General features: G+C 34.6%; 1 protein-coding gene across 1 annotated transcript; it reads left to right on the top strand.

Moving 5' to 3' along the window:
* The first annotated feature begins 10,082 nt into the window (after nucleotides 1–10,082).
* On the top strand, nucleotides 10,083–20,711 carry LOC108981323 (serine/threonine-protein phosphatase PP2A catalytic subunit-like). Its single transcript, XM_018952439.2, has 11 exons — nucleotides 10,083–10,404; nucleotides 12,910–12,966; nucleotides 14,502–14,585; nucleotides 16,109–16,180; nucleotides 16,928–16,999; nucleotides 17,318–17,358; nucleotides 18,578–18,644; nucleotides 19,543–19,734; nucleotides 19,820–19,909; nucleotides 20,005–20,112; nucleotides 20,201–20,711. The coding sequence occupies exons 1-11, from the start codon at nucleotides 10,318–10,320 to the stop codon at nucleotides 20,264–20,266; spliced, it is 936 nt and encodes a 311-aa protein (XP_018807984.1). The 5' UTR covers nucleotides 10,083–10,317; the 3' UTR covers nucleotides 20,267–20,711.
* Nucleotides 20,712–21,232: the final 521 nt, after the last annotated feature.

The raw sequence follows: 21,232 nt of genomic DNA on the forward strand, positions 1-21,232 counted from the left end.
GCTCTCGCTGGGCGCTGTAGCATTATTTTACGAGGTTTGCTGCGCATCAGTCGGAATTCGCAATATATCTCACGGGTATTTTTTTTTTTTTTTTTCACTCATTGAATGTGAGGCTTTCGACTGATAAGAATATTTTTTTTTATTTTATATATGTTTTGTTTAAATAATTTTTTATATAAATTCTTTAATATTTTAAAATATATTAAAAAAATAAAATAAATTTAAAATATCATTAAAAAGATATTTTTAATCTGAAAGTAAAAAAAATATATATTAAAAAATATTTTCTTAATCATGAAATAAAATAAAAAATTATAAAAATATTAAAAAATATTTTTATAATTTTTTATTTTACTTTATGATTAAGAAAGTATTTTTTAATAATATTATGATTTTTTTTAAATATTTAAAATAGTGCCCTCATTAGGGGCTTCTGTTGGGCTTAGCAGGTACTTTTTTATGTGTATTTTTTTAATTTATTTTTTATATAGATTTTTTGTACACTTTTAAATATTTTTAAAAAATAAAATAAATTTAAAATATTATTAAAAAACACTTCATTAATCAGAAAGTAAAAAAAATCATAATTAAGAAAGTATTTTTTATTCTACTTCGTAATTAAGAAAGTGTTTTTTAATAATATTGTAATTTTTATTTTATTTTTTAAAATATTTAAAATTATTAAAAATATCTATATAAAAAAAAACTAAAAAATACACTTAAAAAAATACTACAGCCCAACAGGAGCCCCCAGCGGGGCATGTAGCATTTTCCTTTTTTTTTTTTTTTTTTTTTTTTGTTTTTTATGTCCTTGAAAAGGGGAGGACGTGGTGATCAACGTAACAATCTTTCCTAAACCGGCTGGAAGGGACTATAGGAACATATTCTTGCTGCAAAATATCTAATTTGAGCTATAACTATTGTCTCAATAGCAACCCCTTAAGTGTTTAGCTGTCCAAAGTCATCTCATGACTCAAAAGTCAGGTTTTATTACTATAAGTAATTTCAACTTATGTTCTAACTCGAATTCCTGACCTTGAAGCCATGAAATATCAACTCGTACCAACTAAGCCATCACTTTAGTGGTTTCTAATTTTCATAAATGTGTAGAAATCTCATTCATATATACTAACCAATATTCACATACAATTTTAAATAAATAATTTGTTAAAGTTTATTTTTAAGAGTTTTATTACATACAGTCACTTTTACGTATTCATTGCACATTCTACTGATGATTGGTCAAAATAGTTATTTTATATTAAAAAAAAGTTATGCAACCAATCACATCAATAAAGTGTATAAAAAATATACAAAAATGACTGTATATAAAATTTTTATAATTTTCTAACTAATTGCAAAGGCCTGATAATCGGATAAGAGAGCAATGAATTAATACTATTTTTTTGTTGCCATTTATGGGCTCAAACCCTATTCTTTTTATTTTTTATTTTTTCATTGGGTCAAACTTAATTCGGAAAGGAGAGGGAGACAAGTAGTAATATTTTAGAATATTGATCTAAATTGATCTGTAAATAGTAATATTTTAGGAAAATGTTATATGTTCCAATATTGGGTCCCAATGATGGGTCTCGATAGATTTGTTTTACTTAATGATTAAGGAAATATTTTTAAAAATATTGTGATTTTAAAAAAAATATATGTTGAAGAGGATTAAAAAAATACATGAAAAAAAATAATAAAAGAAAAAAGGGAGTGCACTAATTGCGAGAATTCCTCTCGGTAGCTGCAGTGTTACCCAATATTTTATGAGTCTCATTAAGATGTGTTTAAATATCAATAGGTTGATATGTGTGTTTGAATATATGAAATATGTTGAAATGAGTTTAATTTTTTTATAGAAAGTTGAAAAAGTAATGGACCCCAATAATGATTGGTTTGGAATGAGTTGACCTCACTCCAACAACCAAATACAACCAAGTGAGTTTTGGTTTTGAAATACACTAGTATTCTACCTTGTCCTCGCATTTTTTATTTTTTATTTTTTAGTTTTTTTAAAAAGCATTATATATTGAAAGGCCTCTATAAAAGAGATTGAACATAGTGTGGAGTTTCCTCCGTATCAACTTTAAAACCCGTAATGAGTAAAGCATTCTTTCTCAAAGTATGAGCTACTTCATTAGCTTACCTATTAATATATCTAACTGACCATAGCATTGAAGCCTTTGTTTGGTATTTGAAATGAGCATCCAATCCAAGTTAAAAAAAACTCTCATGCTATATGTAAGACTAACTTGTATCATGGATTTGATGAGTATTTCTTTTCCTACTTGAGATAGGAATTCCAGCTTCTGATTACTTAAATCTCACTCTCACACTATCCATAATACTTTTGAAAGATTGTAATCTAGATCTTCCTATCAAAGTTGGCAAACAAAGGTATTTTTCATATGAGCTTGTAGATCAAATACCTGCTATGGTAGTGATTACATCTCTTGTTGTTTTCCTTGTGTTGCTGTTGAGAAATATAGATGTTTTTTTCTTTATTCAAACTCTGGCCTGAGGCTTGTTCATAACTTTCAAGTAATCTTTCGAATTGGCTCCATTCCAAGGAACTAGCCATGCAGAACAATAGGATGTCGTCTGCAAAAAATAGAAAATTAATATGGAGCTGTCATCTTGCCATTCAGATGCCAGTGATCATACATTTTTCATCAGCTCTATTGAGCAGCGAGTTATGTGTTTCTGAGTATAGGATGAAAATGTAAGGTGATAATGGATCACCTTGGCTTATGCCCCTTGATGGTTGAAAGGTACTTTGTGAAACTCCATTAAGAATAATCGAGTAAGACACGGTAGAGACATGCTACATGATGAGGTCAGTCCATTTACTAAAAAGCCCATTTTGTCCATAACTGCCTTAAGAAACTTCCATTTAATTCTGTCTTATGTTTTACTCATGTCCAACTTTAGTGTCATGTACCCAGTATTTCCCTTCATTCTACTTTGCATTGTGTGCATCAATTCATATGCAACCATCATACCATCTGATATTAATCTCCTAGGATCAAACACACTTTGAGTGGGAGAAATGATCATTGGCAGTATATTTTTCATTCTTTTAGCCAAGACTTTTAAAATGATCTTGTACACTACATTGCATAAACTAATTGGCTCATACTCAATGACTTTTATGGGGGCTTTAATCTTAGGAATCAGTACTATGAATATCCCATTAATATTATTTGTCCATCTATTTCAATTAAAGGCTGCCAGGAATGCATAATAACGTCTTGTCCAATTATATTCCAATGATCTTCGAAGAAGATTACATGGACGCCATCTAGTCTAGGAGAGCTTAGGGGATTCATTTGAAAAACAACTTCTTTTATCTCTGTGGAAGTAAACTCTTGTAGCAACATTTCATTTATTTCCTCAATAACTATAGTTTTCATAAATTGCAAGTAATCTTTAATTTCTTTACAATCTGATTTAGTAAAAAGGTCTTGGAAATAATTTTGGAACATCTTACTTATCTCCTATAAGGAGGTAGTTGTTACCAATGTTTTGAATACCGTACTAGTCAAGGTACTGGAACAAAATATTTCGATACCGGTATCGTTTCGTGTACCGTTTTGGAATAATTGATATATGAATAAATTACATATATAAATTATATTCTAAAATAATAGTCTATATATGAATAAATTATATATAAATACATATATATAAATTATAAATGGCCTAATCTGAATTGGAGGTAAAAAAATAAGCTTGTAGTTTGAAAAAATGAAAAAACAATTAAAGGCTGAAATATAGGCCGGTACAGGCCGAAATTGAGGCTAGTATTTGGGCCAATACGCAACGTAGATGGTACCTGAACCGGCCTAGTGGCCGGTACGGAAAATATCGATTGTACCGGCCGGTACGGTACGAGATTAAAAACAGTGGTTGTTACCCCATGCCCATCAGTGATACTTTTGTTGGTATTTGTCTACCTTCTATGAGATGCACACTTGTGAAAGAATTTTGTACTTATGTCCCCCTCCTTTAGTCATCTGTGTTTGACTCTTTATTTCCATTTTAAATCATCTACTTCCAACATGAGGTCCACTTCCTTCTGTAATTGCTTGACTTCCTTAGTGTGATATCCAAGGTTAATTTCTTGGAGAGATTTTTTTTGTGCTAATTTGGTTTCAATGGTTCCTTTCTGCTCTCTATACTTCTCCTTGCTCCATGTCATCAATCTAACTTTACATCTGGTCAAACCTTCAATGGCTACTTTTAGAGATCTATTGAAAAATGCATAACAAAACCAAGCTTCCTTAATTAGATCACTACATTCCCCTCTTTTAACCCAGCTAACTTCATATCTTAAAGGTCTCTCTTCTTCCCAGAAAAAGGTTCACATTCTTTAGTTAGAGAGATAAGGATTGAGTTATCATCTGAGCTAGAGACGGCTAGGTTGCTAGCATTAATGGTAGAAAACAGGTTGATCGTATCAGAATTACCCAATGATCTGTCAAGTCTTTCTTTAGTGAAATTATTCCCATCTATATTGTTGCTCCAAGTAAATCCGTCCCCCTTATAGCCCAAATCATTAAGCCACTGTCCTCCATTGCTTTTCTGAAGTATTCTATATGAGCATAAGGCCAATCGAGCCTCCACACTTCTCATGTATATGAAGAATCTCATTAAAATCCCTTATACATAGCCAAGCCATATGAGCTGGTGGTTTCCATAAAAACAAGTGAGTAGCCAGGCCCCTCTAAATTGTCTTCTTGCTTGACTTTTACAGAGTTATGCCTTCTAGTAAAAGAGTCCAAATCAATCTCCGTGTTAGATTTTCAAAACATTGTTAAACCACCACTCCATCCCTTATTATCAACCACAAAACTTTGGTCAAAACCAATTTGATTTCTAACATTTTTCACTTTTCTCCTACTGTTTTTTGTTTCCATGAGAAATACTATGTTGGAATAGTGAAGTTCTCTGACTGCTCGAGGTTTCCCAAATCCTCAACAGTTCTAACTTAAGTAATTCATTTTTGTTGGTAGGGCTGACTAGCAGTCTTCACCATTATGTTCTGATTTATGCTCCTTTCAAGATTGAGCTTTGTTTTTAGTGACTTTTCTAGGCTAACAAAGGACCAGTCTTCACTCCCCCTCTTGTTCATTGTTGTTTCCCCATTTGGTGAGTTCCTACAATCGACTTCTATGCTATTTAAAAAATGAGCCTCCATTGCTCTCCTTTTCCACCCAATTTTCTTAGGAACCTTAGTTGCATTAACAAAGAATTTCATTAAAGAAATGTTAGTATGACTTACTGGATCAGTGTTCAAGCTGGCGTGCTTTGGAGGAGAGGTTGAAATATGATCTTTAACCATTTCAGGAGTATTGTTAGCAAGAGCCTCTATATCCCTCAATCCATGTGGTTACTCCTTTACTCCAGTATCTAGATTTGGATGGCTAACCAGATTAGTATTATATCCTTTTTGAGGATTTATAAAATCCACACAAGGAAAATATCCCTTGTTTATAATTGGAGTATTAGTATCCAGATTTTTCTCTGAGTGAACTATAGAGTCTCTAGCTATTACCTCATTTCCCACTCTGTGTGGTTGGTCGTCTTTCTCTTATGTTACTTTCCTGCTTTCACCCTTCTCAGTACTGCCTTGATAGGGATAACTTGATCATGTTTGTTCCTTATGACCCCAAAATTTTTTGCTTCCTTGTGTACTCGGGTTGGCTGAAGATGGTCTCAGTCACTAACCATACTGTGGACTCTTTGTGTTAGTTGGATAGTTTTTCTATGGAACATATCTTTCCTTTATGTTTTAGGACACCAGAGTGAAAATAGATTAAAGCCAGCCTTTCATACTTAAACTCAAACCGTAGTTGCTTTCCTCCCATGTTCAACAATCTCCCTCTTGCTAATGGTTTTGTAATATCAATATTAACTCTTATCTTTAAGAATTTCCTCCAACCAATTTCATCCTTATCTACATTTACGTTAGTACTTTACCAATTACAGAGTTTATTGTTTCTCCAATTTCTTCTATTATAGCTATCAATGGCATATGGTGAATTTGCACCAAAAAATGTTCGTTTATGAAGCAAATGTTGTTTAGGGGTGTACACCCTTCAAACTCCTGAATACAGATCAAGAACCTATAAAAAATCCAAGGTCTTCCAAGTAATAATCTTTCCTTGTCTGTCTCATTCTGAAATATTATCCATCCTTCTGAGCTTCAAATTTTGGACAAAGTATTCTTGAAGGCTTCATTGTTTACTCTTTTTTTTCCCCCATTAAAATTAGGGCAAGAAGGCACTGTCTACATCTTAAGATTGGAGTTTTCATAGCTTTCTCCCATAGAAAAATCTCTACTTTCTCCTCTTTAGTAAGTTTTAGGCTTTCCCATAGAAAGGAGAGCTCTTCTATCATGGTGATGACAAGAAACTCTTTAGACACAATTTAAGAGATGATACCTTTGCTTAACGGCAAAGATTTCCACCTTACCCTTCAAGGAAGGAAATGACCATTCGAAACACCATCAACATTTATTTGCAACTACTAGATCAATTGTGATGTCTTTTTCTTCACATTTATGAATTAAATATGCTATTGGATTTCATAACCAAGTTTTGTCTCTTTTCTTTTAGTATGGATGTGACAAATTTATTATATCTTTTTAAATATCATTGAGGATTATATCTCTAACTTCACAACTTGGCATCATCAATCAATCATGAAAATTTGCCTTTGATTATAGGATATTTGAATAATCATGTAGAAGAATGTTAAAGGCAACATAACATAAGCATGAGGTTCATGGGAATTATCATTAAGGCCATCCAGCCCATGTTTTAGAAAAACAATAATACTAGTTTTCCTTCTGCATTTTTATTGACATAGAATATTTTAAATGATTTTATATACAAATTGTTTAAATAGTATATATTTAAGATATCACACAACAAGTATAATTAGAGATGACAATATTTATAACAAAAAACATCTTTCGCTAAACTCCTAATTGCATAATTGAAAATTGGAATGTGCTACTTCATCAATGACTCATGAAACGTCCAATTGTGTGTGCTTGAGCGAACCAATCGTAAAACATGAGAAGCCATATTCTTTTTATAGTTTTTTATTCTAAGCAAGCTTGATATATTATATTTAACAGATAAAGGAGTATATGAACAAAGGGTAGGGAGAATCCGACAAATACTCATTCACAACTAGTATAGTACTAAAGAAAAAAAATAGCATTGAAAACAAATAAATGTTCCCTATACTTCCTTCTCAAGGGGTAGCTGCAAAAAATGGTGATTTTTATGCAATTTGACAAATGAATTTTAAACCCATGGCCAGAGGTAATAGTGGTTGATGTGATTATATTTTGTTCTAAAATGGCAGTTGGAGAGATCTACTTCCTCGTCTTCAAGATCCTATGGCAAAGTAAGACAACTCTTATAATAAAAAAATCAAATAAAAACTCCAAACTCAATCGTGTTATACGTCATTGTAAAACTCTACACTCTCCTAAAGAGATACATGTGGTTTTTGTGCAGAGGCAAAGTTAAAAAAATGTGGATCGTCGAGGGACTAAAGAAGTGGGGGTGATCATCGGACACGAAGGGTTTGAGTTGCTCACTTTACCTTTTAGATATAAGAGTATTCGAACAATTAGATTACGAAAAAAGTAGTAAGACAGAGCGTGAAAATAGATGAATTACAGTTTGAGCTAACTCTGAGAGACATTGGAATCTGCATCAACACGTGGGACCCACATGCATGCTGCATTACGACCATGAAGGTCAGATTTAGAAGATCCAAGGGTGGGGAATTTTTCAGTTTAATGTGTGTGCCCCACACACTTCGTCTATTCGAAGGATCGACGGCCTGAAAGTCTTCTTATATGGCACATGCATCTTGAAATTGGTCGAGCAGTTGTAAATTTGTCTTTTTGACCTTGGAGGAAAAGTGAAAATAAAAATAATTAAAACAACTAAAAATAATTCTATTAACATAATAAATAAACAGAGAAAGAGGATAATAAGGGATTAGGAAGGAGTAGATAGACAATAATCTTTGAGTAATGAGGATACTGTTAATGCATGGTAACTCTCCCTTTTTTTTTTTTTCAGTTTTTATTTGTTTTACTTAATTTTTTTAATGCAGTTTACTTAAATAGTAATGAACAGTAAAAAAAACTTTAGTTTACACCAAGTGAATCCCGTGCCTCTCCCTATGTCCCAATCATAGGGATTTGATTCATTACATGATAAGTGCATAATGTATATATTATAATACTCTCAAAGTAGTCATATAAAAAGATACTTTTATGTAACAACTATCATATTTGTTTTTCTGGATATTGAACAAAAATTGACTTCATTCTTTCATGTGGTTGGCAAAACCATAATATTATAGAAAGAAATATACTATTTACAAGTATGACATATAACACACTACTTATTGTATGATCAATTATATTCATAAAATGAGTCAAAGTACTAATACTTTTTAATGTAATTTGATATGACATACTTCTACATTAGTAGTGCGATTGGTGCGTCAATAAAAGAGTTTACAAATAGATTTTTTTCATTATAAAGTTCTTTTAAAAAATTTGACAAGAGGGAGAAGTTACCATTTAAGAGCCTCAACAATAGATTGATCCATTTTGTGTAGGTCTGGATAGTGAGATTAGAATTTTTTATTTTAGATAAAAATTTAAAATATTATTTTTTAATATTATTATTGTTTTGAAATTTGAAAAAGTTGAATTATTTATTATATTTTGTATGAGAATTTAAAAAAATTGTAATGATGATATTAGATGAAAATTTTGTGTCTCATTCTACTTGCCAAGCATATCCGAAATGAACATGCTTATGAGAAAAACAAGATGTAGTAGAAAAGAGACTATCTTCATCTCTACTGCATATTTTACAAACCCTAACCCACCAAAAAGAAGGAAATAAAAACTAAAACAAGGCGGAAAAAAACTAACAAAAGGATGAGAAATAAAAGAAGAAAACTTTTCATAAACAATGCTTTAAAACTCCATTAGTCCAAAACAAATCCAACTCTTACAAACATTAAATCCAAATCATCAATTATTTTCTTGCATCATTATGCAAATCCATTGCACAAAACTAATATGAACTTTCTAGTTTCTATATTATAAAGAGTAATGCTACATACAGTCGTGGAATGCGCAAACGCCGTGCAGTCGCTTTGAAAAATAGTGGGGTCCACTATTAAAAAATTAATTTTTTTTCAGGTGGGTCCCTTATTTATTCACTTTTTTCAAAGCGACTGCACGGCGACTGCACGCTCACGACTGCAAGTATCATTTCTCTATTATAAAATGAAGCACCATTGCACAGCATATTCCAACTCATTCTGGTGTAGAACAAGGGCAATTGTTTGGGCTTTTTCCAAGAAAGAACATCTTACAAATAAGTTATGTATGCTTGTTTCATGCACACAATTGTGCATATTCTAGGCTTGAGTTTGTTTAGACAAACTGTCCAATACACCAAATCTAAAACCAACCTTTGTATTTATGAGAAACTTCGTAGACATATAAACACAATATATCTTCGAACGGTGAAAAATTAACGATTTAACTAATTTTATATAAAAAAAATTTTAAAAATATAATATATAGAATCAGAATTTATTCTGCGAGAATAGATTCAAAGGATCCTACCTTAAAAGAGGTTACCCAACATTAAAAAAAAAAAAAAATCATTTACATCGAGCATTGAGAACTTAACGATAACACTTGCAGTTAGCAAATAAACTTATTTTTAATATTTTATGAAACTGAATGAAACTTTTAAAATATTAAAAAAAACATTTTCATCCATAATACTTCCTCTCCATTTAGCACGCGCTATCAAGGAGCGTGCACATTGATTTTAATCAAAGCCCGCCAGGACTTCACTATAAGCCTTACACGCGCTAATGGCGCGACTGAAACCCTTCCACTACCAATCTATTCTCCAGAATTGTTTTTATTTTTTTTATTTTTTTAATAGGTATTCTCTCCAGAAAATTTTAAAACCGCTAAAAACATATAATTACCATTTCCCCCCACAGAAGGAGCTCGGAAAGACACAAAACCATTTTGGTTTCTCCACCACTCTCTGTTTCTCCCGTGGGCTTCATTCTCTCTTTCTAGAACTACAGGACGAAGCGGGAGAACTGGACGAAGTTTGCTAGGGTTTACAGAGATCTATAGTTTGTGGAGTTGGGGCGAGGTTGGGAGGGATCTTGGTCTGTGAAACGGTGCGTTTGAGGGAAGAAAAAGGTGGAGGAGAGGAGGAGCAGGAGAGCATGGATTCGGTCCCTTCGAACTCACATGGGAACCTGGACGAGCAGATTTCGCAGCTCATGCAGTGCAAGCCCTTGTCCGAGCAAGAGGTGCTCTTCTTCATCCTCATTCTCCTTTCTCTTATGTTTAATTTTTTCCTCTTTTTTATTTTTTTGCTTCTCTTGGTGGTTTTGATCTATCTATGGTTCGATTTCTCGCGAATATGATGGATCGGGTTTGACCCTTGGGGCTTGCGTTAGCCAGATCGGATAATTTATGGTTTTTTGCGTGCGCGCGTGATATGGGCGTGATCTGTGAGATTAGCTGAATTAGGGATTTTTGGGATCCATTTAGTGGGGAGGCTCTAGATTTATTTGTAATTGAACCAGATCCATTGTAGGATATGTGTCGAATATGGCCCTATTGGTTTCTTCGGCTTGTGTTTCAAACCACAGGCTTGCTTTAAGTATACGTAGACTGATGTTGAGATAGCACAGACCGATGAAACTGAAATTCCATTTATTGTATAAAGTTATCGTATCTGCCGTACAAAAAACCCGAACAAGACTGGGGTTATCACAGTTTGAACTAATTTTTGTTTGTTTCTCATTAAAGAAAATGGGAGTTCCCATTTATTCAACAGGTAGCGACCTTCCTAGAGTGGGTTTATGGTGGGAAATGTTGGTCCCTTTTTCCCTGGCGATGTGGGTTTTGGTAGGGCACATTTGGTGGGTAGACCCTGTTAATAGGTAAAATTTTAAAGTCCGAGGATCTGAAATCTAATGGAAGGGATGAATGATGTGTTCAAATTTCATCCGGTAAAATCGGCTACCGTTTGTTCCCCTATTTCCGAAGGAGGTTTGGGTATCCGAAATTTGCAGCTTTTTAATAAGACGATGTTGGGAAAATGGCTATGGAAATATCCCATAGAACATGGAGCTTTGTGGAGAACAGTTTTAGATTCAAAGTATGGTAGAGTATGGGGAGGTTGGTGCTCGAATGAGATGAGTGGATCCTATGGGGTGGGGCTTTGGAAGGACATTAGACGTGGATGGACTAAACTTTCTAGTTTTACCTGTTTTGAGGCAGATGGCGGGCCCCAAATCAAATCCTAGCGTGACATATGGTGTGGTGACAGGGCACTTAAGGAAGCTTAGCCAAATTGGTATAGCAAGAATGATGGAAGCCTCGATTGCGGACCTCCTTGACCAATCTAACGGCACTCCCCAATGGGATGTCACATTTCTTAGAGCTGTCCATGATTGGGAAGTTGACACAATCTCTGAATTTTACAACCTAGTCTATTCTGTCCCTATGAGGGAGGGGAGGTGAAGACAAGCTTTTTTGGTGCCCCTCGGTGAAAGCGAAGTTCACAGTACTCTCCATCTACCAATCCATCTCTATGCCTGTGGAAGAGCATTTGTAAGACAAAGGCCGCCTTAAAGGCATCCTTTTTTGTATGGAAAACTTCTTTGGGAAAGATTCTCACTATCGACAACCTAAGGAAATGCTGAATCATAGTCTTGGATTGGTGTTGTTTTTGTAAAAGGAGCAGAGAATCTGTCGATCATCTACTAATACATTGTGAGATTGACAGACTTTGTGGAATGACTTTTTTGATAGGATGGGTGGCTTGGGTGATGCCAAGAAGGGTGATCGACCTCTTAGCTTCATGGAGAGGTCTCCAAGGCACCTCTCATATTGCCGCGATTTGGATGGTTCCGATTTGCCTATGGTGGTGTCTTTGGAGGGAGAGGAACGAGCGAAACTTCACAAATCGTGAGCGGTCATTGGATGAATTTAGAACTTCTTTTTTAACACCTTGTTTCAATGATCAATTGTAATTAATTTCAATGGCATGACCATTCATGAGTTTCTTGTATCACCAGAACATCACTCCTAGGCATTGCTCTTGTATATGACCCGTGTACTTCTGCTTTTGCCTATTCCTACAATCAATAAAATCTTATTTACCAATAAAAAAATCTAATGGAACAAAGATGTTTCATTGGAGGATGTTTTGGTGTCACACGGTAGTCTTACTTGGCTTAAGGTGGGCAAGATTCAAGCTGAGTGCAAATCTTGACAGCTGGTAGTAATCTACGAGACAGTTCAATAGCATTTCTCACCGAATGATGGGTTGCTATTGATTCTAGGGGGATAGAAGCGGGATACATCATGGTGGATATTTAGGTGATTTTGATCTCTTTACTTTTAAAGCTACTAATGGTGGTTTACTCCTGGGTCTCTGTCAGTTTTATGCAGATAAGCTGTATTTAAGCTTTTGATGGGAAAAACCGCATGACACTATTATGATCATAAAGTCTAGGTTCATGTTGTATAAAGTTGGATATATATTATCTTTTGGACATGGAATTTAGTTCCATTGGATTTGGGTTATATTGTGTGCATTATAGAGTGTCATGAGTCAAAGACCAAAGCAGTGCGATGTCCAATACGATTGGCTATGGAATTTGATGATCTTGTAACTACTTGAAAGTTTGGGTAATGGACTTTCAGAATGTTAGATTTTGCTATCATTTTTTCAGTTATTTTCTGTCACCAATCCAAAATCATTTATCAATAATGGTGGTTAATATTTTATATTGATGTAGGTACGGGTGCTGTGTGATAAAGCCAAGGAGATATTAATGGAAGAAAGCAATGTCCAGGTGTGGCTTTCTATCTTTTCTTTTGTGATGTCTCATTACATAATACTGATTATTCATATATTTGCTTCATCTTACTTCATATATGTTTCAAATTGTTTATATTATACACCCCAACCTCAAGTAACAAGGATCATTAGTTATGGATTTTAGAATTATAGATGCACTTAGGTTGGTGAGGATTGTTAAAAGGCATATAAAGAGCTTCCACCAACCCATAAAGAAACAGCTTCCATTAGTAGGTTAGGTTTATTCCTTCCTGATTTATGTATTAAAAAAAAAAAAAAAAGATTCCTTCCTGATTAGAACGACCTCTAGGAAAGCGTTAGTCACATCTGCACTGTAAACCCAAAAAGACTGGTTGATTTGGAGTTTTACTATAATCACTTGTGAAGTGCAATTTCACCTACTAAGTTGCCAAATTTGGGAATTAGCTCTTATTACCTGTCTGGCTTAACCCCACTCTATATGACTCATTCCTTGTTCCAATGTGGGATGGGGTGTTACATACTCTTCCTCTTAGATTGTTGACATACTCTTTAATGCTTCAGTATCATATGGTTGGCTTTATTAGGTAGCGTGGATACCATATATAGCAATCCAGAGAAAGCACTAGCTACATCTATACTATAACTCCAAAAAGATTTGTCAATTTGAAGCTTCCCTAAAATCATTTATAAAGTCTAGTTTCATCTAGTAAGTAGCCAATGTGTGACTTAGCACTCATGATTATCTTTATAACCTTCTCACTCTATGTGATTCATAGTATTGAACTAAGGTGTTATGCTAATTAATGATGGAGTTTTATTGCTCCAGTCTTGATATTTGACAAAGTTAGTATTTGATTGACTTTTGGAAGCTCTTGTTACTGCATTATTATTTAATTGAATTTTTAACTTAAGTGGCTGAGATTAATGGCTGAAATTTCGATCTGAATTTTCCCTTTCTACATAGAAAAGAAACTATTTGTAGCTTTACTCAAAACGTAGCTTGCGCTTTGAGGTCATTTTCCATCTTATTATGGAGATTCTTAATTCATATGTTGTGTTATGGTAACAATTCGTTTTGTAGAACAATTGATGCGTTAGAAACTTATGATGAAATTTTGTTGGATGAGTTAGGAAAGCTTCCCTACCTACCCATCAAAAAATTAAAAAAAAAATGTTGGTTCCCTACCTACTCTATTTTATGCCGCTTTTATGAATATTATTGATGAAAGAGACAATCCTAAAAGACCTGTTTTCTTTAAAACATGCCTTTAGTTTTTGTATTATGTTGGGTTTCCATTCTCTCTTATGTGCCAACTTTTGTGGTTAAACAATGTGGGTTCAGACTATTATCAGTGCTTAGTTATGATTTGAATGAGATTTGAATGTACAAGCATCCTTTATATTATATTGCATGATTCAATATTTGTACGTTTTCAATGGGTTTCTTGTGCTTATTGCACTCATGCTTTGCCTTTTCTTGAATCACTGGGTTTTTTTCTTATGTTTATTTACCTGACTGCAAGTTGTAACTTCTTTTTTCCACTGCAGCCCGTTAAAAGCCCTGTTACAATTTGTGGTGATATTCATGGGCAATTCCATGATCTTGCAGAGCTTTTTCGCATTGGAGGGAAGGTATTTTTCTGACTAGGGCTGTCAACATTCTACTCATGTTATGCTTGCTGAAGGGTATGGTGATCTGTTACTGCATGGGATTTATGAACTGGTTGGAGTTGTAATTTAACTGCTTTTGAAAATTGAAATTCTCCAATTGGAATCTAGGTTTAATGCAATGCGTTAAGATGTTCATTGTTGCATGTGTGAGCCACGCTTCTAGAGCTGTGGAATAGCAAAACAAGAAGTTTAGAGAGTGTGGCTTGTAATGTGTCTCGTGTAAGTTTTATTTATAAAATTTAAATGCGATGTGATAATATGTAGAAGAAAATGAGAAGTATTAAAGGAAACTTAATAAAGCATGTGTATAGGAAACGATGGTCGATCTGAATGTTCCTCTAACATTCAGTGCAAGAATGCCCAATATTATTATGTGATCTAACCCTTGAAACTCCGTTATGAAAATGTTGTTCCAATAAGTTATCATGAAAGTTGTGTATATTAGAACTTCATTCTTCCTTTTAAATAAAGTGCCTTTCACCTTGATATGCCTGGTAATTTCATTTATTCTACTGCAAATCAAGACAAGGCATGTTTGAGAGTTGAATGCTTACAAGTGCTTGATCACAGATGTAAACCCCAAGGGGTGGCATCGTGGTCCTAGGGTGACCCGTATAAACCGGACATCTTTGGTTCTAAACTCCGCATTCACACTCTTGTGGCCATCATAATGAGAAAAACCTCCCTTGAATTACCCAAGGTGTACTTGTTGGAAACTCCTTGCCTAGGGTCTATGCATCACCGGGAGTAGTCACGACTTTGTCATGTGCCAATAAAAAAACACATGGCATGTACCAGTTCTGCTCTTTTCAGTCTTAGGCCTGGTTTGGTTCACAGATCATCTCATCTCATCTCATCTCATATAATCATTACAACTTTCTCAAACTCCCACACAAAATATAATAAACAATTCAACTTTTCAAATCCCAAAACAAAAATAATATTAAAAAATAATATTCTAATAATATTTTATTCAACTTTTAACTTTTATCTCATCTCATGTGTGTAACCAAACGAGGCCTTAAGTTTCTGGTAACATTGTAAGTTGGACAGGCTTTGAGCGATCATTGTCTCTTTCATCAGTTTGGTGCCTATCTGTGCAACTTTTGGCTGTCTCAAACAAGTAGGATGAACTTGGTTGATCAAGAAGTTTGCCATCTTTACGTGTCTGGTTGTTGTCATTGTTTTCTCCACATGGATATTGAGCCTTCAGATTTTTACGGCCATAGCCTATAATTGTAATGCCAATTACTTCTGCTACTAGAGTCTCTGTGTCACCACATAGGATATGCATCACAAATACTGTGCTTTGACCTAATAGTTGTGTTGATGCATTTACTTTTCCCCGATAGGACATTTCATCTGTTTAAGCTATTGCATTGAGCTTTTCTTCCTGTTCCATCATTTGTCTTTTCTTGGTTTTATTTATAAGTGGACATTTACAACTATAATATCCATATTTGGTTGCATATTTTTGTTGACAGTGTCCCGATACAAATTACTTGTTCATGGGAGATTATGTTGATCGTGGCTACTATTCAGTCGAAACTGTCACTGTAAGTATAAGTTGATACTTTTTACTTTCTAGCTTTGTTAAAATTCTATGTCTTTCTAACAGTTGCTTTACTTATTAAAAAAAGTTATATTTGAAAGTTTTTTATTCTTTCTGATGTATGATGTTTTAAATTTTACCAACAAAGAATTTCTTGATTCTTGGGACAAAATTTATTAACTTAAGTTGAGGCCATAATATTTGAGTCAATCAATTGTTGTAGCTTCATTCATTCACAAGGCTCTGGCTCTTGGATCTGGTTCCCCTTCCATTGTGCTGCCCCATCGCAATGGGCAGTTGAGAGGAAGAAAGAGAGAGACATGCGGGCCCCACAGGTTGCATGGGTCCTACTGGGCCCCACACCACTCTGTGTCTCTCTCTCAACTGCCCCTTGCCATTGGGCAGCACAATGACCATGGATTTTATTTTCTGGCTCTTCCTAGAAACACATTATGATTTGTAAATTTTGTTGCATATGCTGCTGGGCTTGGAATGAAGGGTTGCATTCGTTATAAAGTGACAGTATCTCTTATATTTCCTTGAATGTTGCCTATAGGGTTGCATTTGTTGAATGTACCATATATTTTTATGCAATAGTTAAGGGTCTTGTTTAATACCTATCTGGTATGTCTAAATCCAACAAATCGGATGCTCCTCATGCTTTTTGTTTCCATTATCTAGATGTTCATTTAGCTTGGTGACATTTCTTTGAGTTGCAACTACTGTTGTAATGATTAACTCCTTTATTCAGCTACTGGTGGCCTTAAAAGTGCGTTATCCCCATCGGATTACTATTCTAAGAGGAAATCACGAAAGCCGCCAGGTAATAATAATTTGGAATTATTTTTTTAAGAATTTCTGTTTATTCTTGTTAAATGACTTCGTAATGGTTTGTTTCTATTATGCTAATAACATTATAGTAAATGCCATTGTATTGTTAGGAGCTGGTCACAAAGCTGTTGTTTTATTATAATTAGGAGGTTCATTTTGGGGTTCCGTCCATTTTCCCGTTTGGGTTGTAAGGTGTAATGCAATTTTTGTTTCACTTTTCTATGATGCGATTCTTTTGTGCCTTTTGTTATTATTCTTTTTGCAACGAGTTTTTTATGCTTATTATTGCTTTATGTTTCTCATTGCACAGATTACTCAAGTCTATGGCTTCTATGATGAGTGCCTTCGAAAGTGAGTTTCTTAATATCTTTGGTTTGCCACAAGCTCATTTTGACCTACTAATGTAATACCTGCCATCATTAGTCCTCGTGTTGCACCCCTCGTTTTACTTATGAAAAAAATACCTGCTATCATTACTTGTGACTTTAGTTCAAGTCTCTAGCTTGAGATTCTCGTGACTATCTTTTTTATTATCCGGTTTTTTCTCTTTCTTTAATTGTCCTTTTGGTACAAAGGTAAAGGGGAGAGGAATGAAGAAGGGAAGAAGGAAAATATAGACAGAATTAAGTGTTCTCATTGTTTGATAGGAGGGAAAATCAGGATGGAATTGATCATCCCTAAATTGGAAGAAATGGGATGGATTTACCCTGCTTTGTTAAAATTTTACTTATCAAAAAAAGAAATGGGATGGATTATGTAGGGTAATGTGTTTCTACAATGATTTTTGATGGTTAATGTGTATCTACAAATTTACGCCTCAATTCTTTAAATGATTATTTTTTGTTAAGTGTGTTAAATGTAAAAATAACTAGTTTATCTTTTCTTCTTTTTCATACTTCGATCTTTACCAGTCAAGGGAAAATGAGATCATTTTTCTTTCACTTTTTCATAGCTTGTACCAAACACGCAAGATGGGAAACCAATATCTTCCATTTTCCGTTTTATCTATCCTCCCTATCTCTTTGGTTGGAAAGGGCTTTTCTAGGCTGTAAATGAAACACGCAAGATGGGAAACCAATATCTTCCATTTTCCGTTTTATCTATCCTCCCTATCTCTTTGGTTGGAAAAGGGCTTTTCTAGGCTGTAAATGACCCATGTTATTGGGAGAGTGGTAAATATCCATACCATTCATGCATATGCCCCTTGGTTTGAATCTGGTGTCAATTTATTTACATCCATGCTGTGGGATGCAAAATGTGTATGATACTTTTCTTACTTGTCCCAAATGACTGATATGTGCACCAATATATTTGAGTGTGGCAGATTATTGAGAAATACATCGTGCTTTGTTCATAAACACTAAAATTCAACAGCTCAAAACTGACTTCACTTGTGGATTGACAATTGTTTTTGGTAAATATTTTGAAAATATGCTACATTCAAGATCTGCAGCTAGTCTCTTACGTGCAATTCCTACTGCTTTCCCCAACCTTTGACCTCTTTAATTTTGGTTGAATATTACCATTTCTGATAGTCTCTAAAGGTACTTTTGCCTTGGTTTATTTTCAGGTATGGTAATGCCAATGTTTGGAAGATCTTTACAGATTTGTTTGACTATTTCCCGCTAACAGCATTGGTTAGTATAATTATATTTGCTATTTCCTTGATGCTTTAAATGATTGTTGTAGGGTAATGCTATCCTGCATCTATTTCATCTGATTTGTCATGTACACTGCCGTCAGCATCATCCATTTATTATAAATGGAAGGAGAAAAATCTAGGAATATTGTAAGGAACCATTTATATGTAGCTGATCCATATAGCTGTGATGAAATGAAGTTTTGTTGAGCCAGAGTTGCATAGGTGATTGCTTTTGAGAAGGATTGATGCATGTATCTTTGAAGATTTTGAAGAAGATTGATAGCTGATTCTTGCAACCTCTTCGTGATCATTGGCACTATAACATCATGGCATAATATAACTGTTATGGATTACCCTATGTCCAACTGTATTGTTATTTGTACAGTTCCCCTGTTTTATAAAAAAAAAATTGTACAGTTCCCCTGCTAGTAATGCCGAGTTATATCAGCAACAGAAGCTCTTCAATGCAAAGGAGTCGATCTCATGATCATCATGCTTTAGAAGAATATAGATTTCATATTCTTGTATGATTGCCTGGTTGATTTCAATTTATGCCTAGGCATTTGGTTACTTATTTTTTTTTGTTGGAGCCTGTTGCTGCTTCAAAACTCGAAGTATATATTATTATTTATCTGCTCGTGCGTCATAATTTTGCATATGATTGAGTTGTAGTTGGGGACCATCTTTCAGTTTCTGATTGTCATGGTTCTCAAATCAATAATGTTACATAAGCTGTGGTGATTTATAAGTGTTAAATATTGTGTTTTTTAATGGGTAACAATCCCCTGTATAATTGAAAAAGCGCTAGGGGCACACCCACAACCCAAGGACACTGGGGAAGGTGTTCTGGATGATCGTGCGATGATATGCTAACCTTTTCTTATCTTTTGAAGGTTGAATCTGAAATATTTTGTCTGCATGGTGGATTGTCCCCTTCCATAGAGACCCTAGATAACATTCGTAACTTTGACCGCGTTCAAGAAGTTCCCCACGAGGGACCCATGTGCGATCTATTATGGTCTGACCCAGACGATCGCTGTGGTTGGGGTATCTCTCCCAGGGGTGCTGGATACACCTTTGGCCAGGTGGTTTAATTTCTGTTTTTCACTAAATCTGTCTTCCCCACGTAATTTCAAGCTCTGTTGATCAGTTTGCTCGTATCTTTTGCAGGACATATCTGAGCAGTTCAACCATACTAATAACCTAAAGCTGATTGCTAGAGCTCACCAGTTGGTTATGGAAGGATATAATTGGGGTCATGTAAGTGCCAAGCTGCATTTTGAGGTTTTATTTGGCCATAATTTTTTTGTTTGGGATGGTCAGTCTGTGTGCTCAATTTGCATTCCTTGCTACAGGAACAAAAAGTGGTTACCATATTTAGTGCCCCTAATTATTGTTATCGCTGTGGAAACATGGCGTCTATCCTGGAAGTTGATGACTGCAAGGGCCACACATTCATTCAGGTTTCTTATCTCTCTCTTTGGACTGACCACCTTTGCAACATGAATGATGCACGACAACGAGCTTGAACTCTTTTATGTTTGGGTGCAGTTTGAGCCTGCTCCAAGGAGGGGGGAGCCTGATGTGACGAGAAGAACACCAGATTACTTCTTATGATGCAGCAGTAAATTAGTTGCTGAATTGGAAGCGGCTAGTGGGCCAGTGGCTAGCTGTTTCACGATGAGGGCGTCTATGAGATTTAAACGTTCATAATTTTGCTATGGTGGTGGTGGAGTGGTGAAAAAGTATGTAAAATGTGCAGGTGGGGGGGCTTTACTGTGACTTCTTATTCGAGTATGCTCAATTTCCGGAGAGGAAGGAGCGTAGCTGGCGACACTATAGGAGCTTATGTGTACCAATTCCATCGAACAAAATTGGCATCTTTTTTATTTCTTAGCTCTGATTTTCCTTCTCTTTTTTTTTTTTTTCCTTATTTTCCTCCACTTCTATGTAGATGGATGGATGGTTTTTGGTCGGGGTTCTGTAGAGGGACGATGTGTAATTTTTTCTTATAAATGGGTGCATTTATAAAAAAATTTTCGAGTCTGATTTACACGATTCCTCTTATAGGTTCTTTGTTTTAATTTTTGGTAATCAAGCGGACTTTTCTGAGATTTGTTATCTGTGTTATTTTGATTTTCCTCTTTTTATTTTTTCACACGCTTCTTACGTGGAGTTGATTACGTATGAGAAAAGAAATAAAAGGGTACTGAAAAACCTGGAATGCATGCCCATTTTTAACAATCATTGCAAAGTAATAAACCAACAAACCTAAGGATTCATAAGATTGTAGGTGAATTGGTTCCCATTGAAATCATATGGAATTAGATTTTCTCAACATTAGTCATTAATCCTTGAGAGAATGACACGTGGAAACTTTAATATCGGTCACAAAACCAATAGTCCTATCACTCATTTTTCTTTTTGATGCAATGATAATATAGGCAGTATCCTCATGTACAATTCAAACTTACTAGACTTGCTTAAATGAAAAATGTTATGCATCAACTATTATTTATTCCAACATCCCACACTTATAACTTTTTCATAAGGTGTGAGTGTGTTTATCATAGGGTGTAAGAG

The sequence above is a fragment of the Juglans regia genome, chromosome 5 (genome assembly GCF_001411555.2).
Source record: "Juglans regia cultivar Chandler chromosome 5, Walnut 2.0, whole genome shotgun sequence".
NCBI classification, from domain to species: Eukaryota; Viridiplantae; Streptophyta; class Magnoliopsida; order Fagales; family Juglandaceae; genus Juglans; species Juglans regia.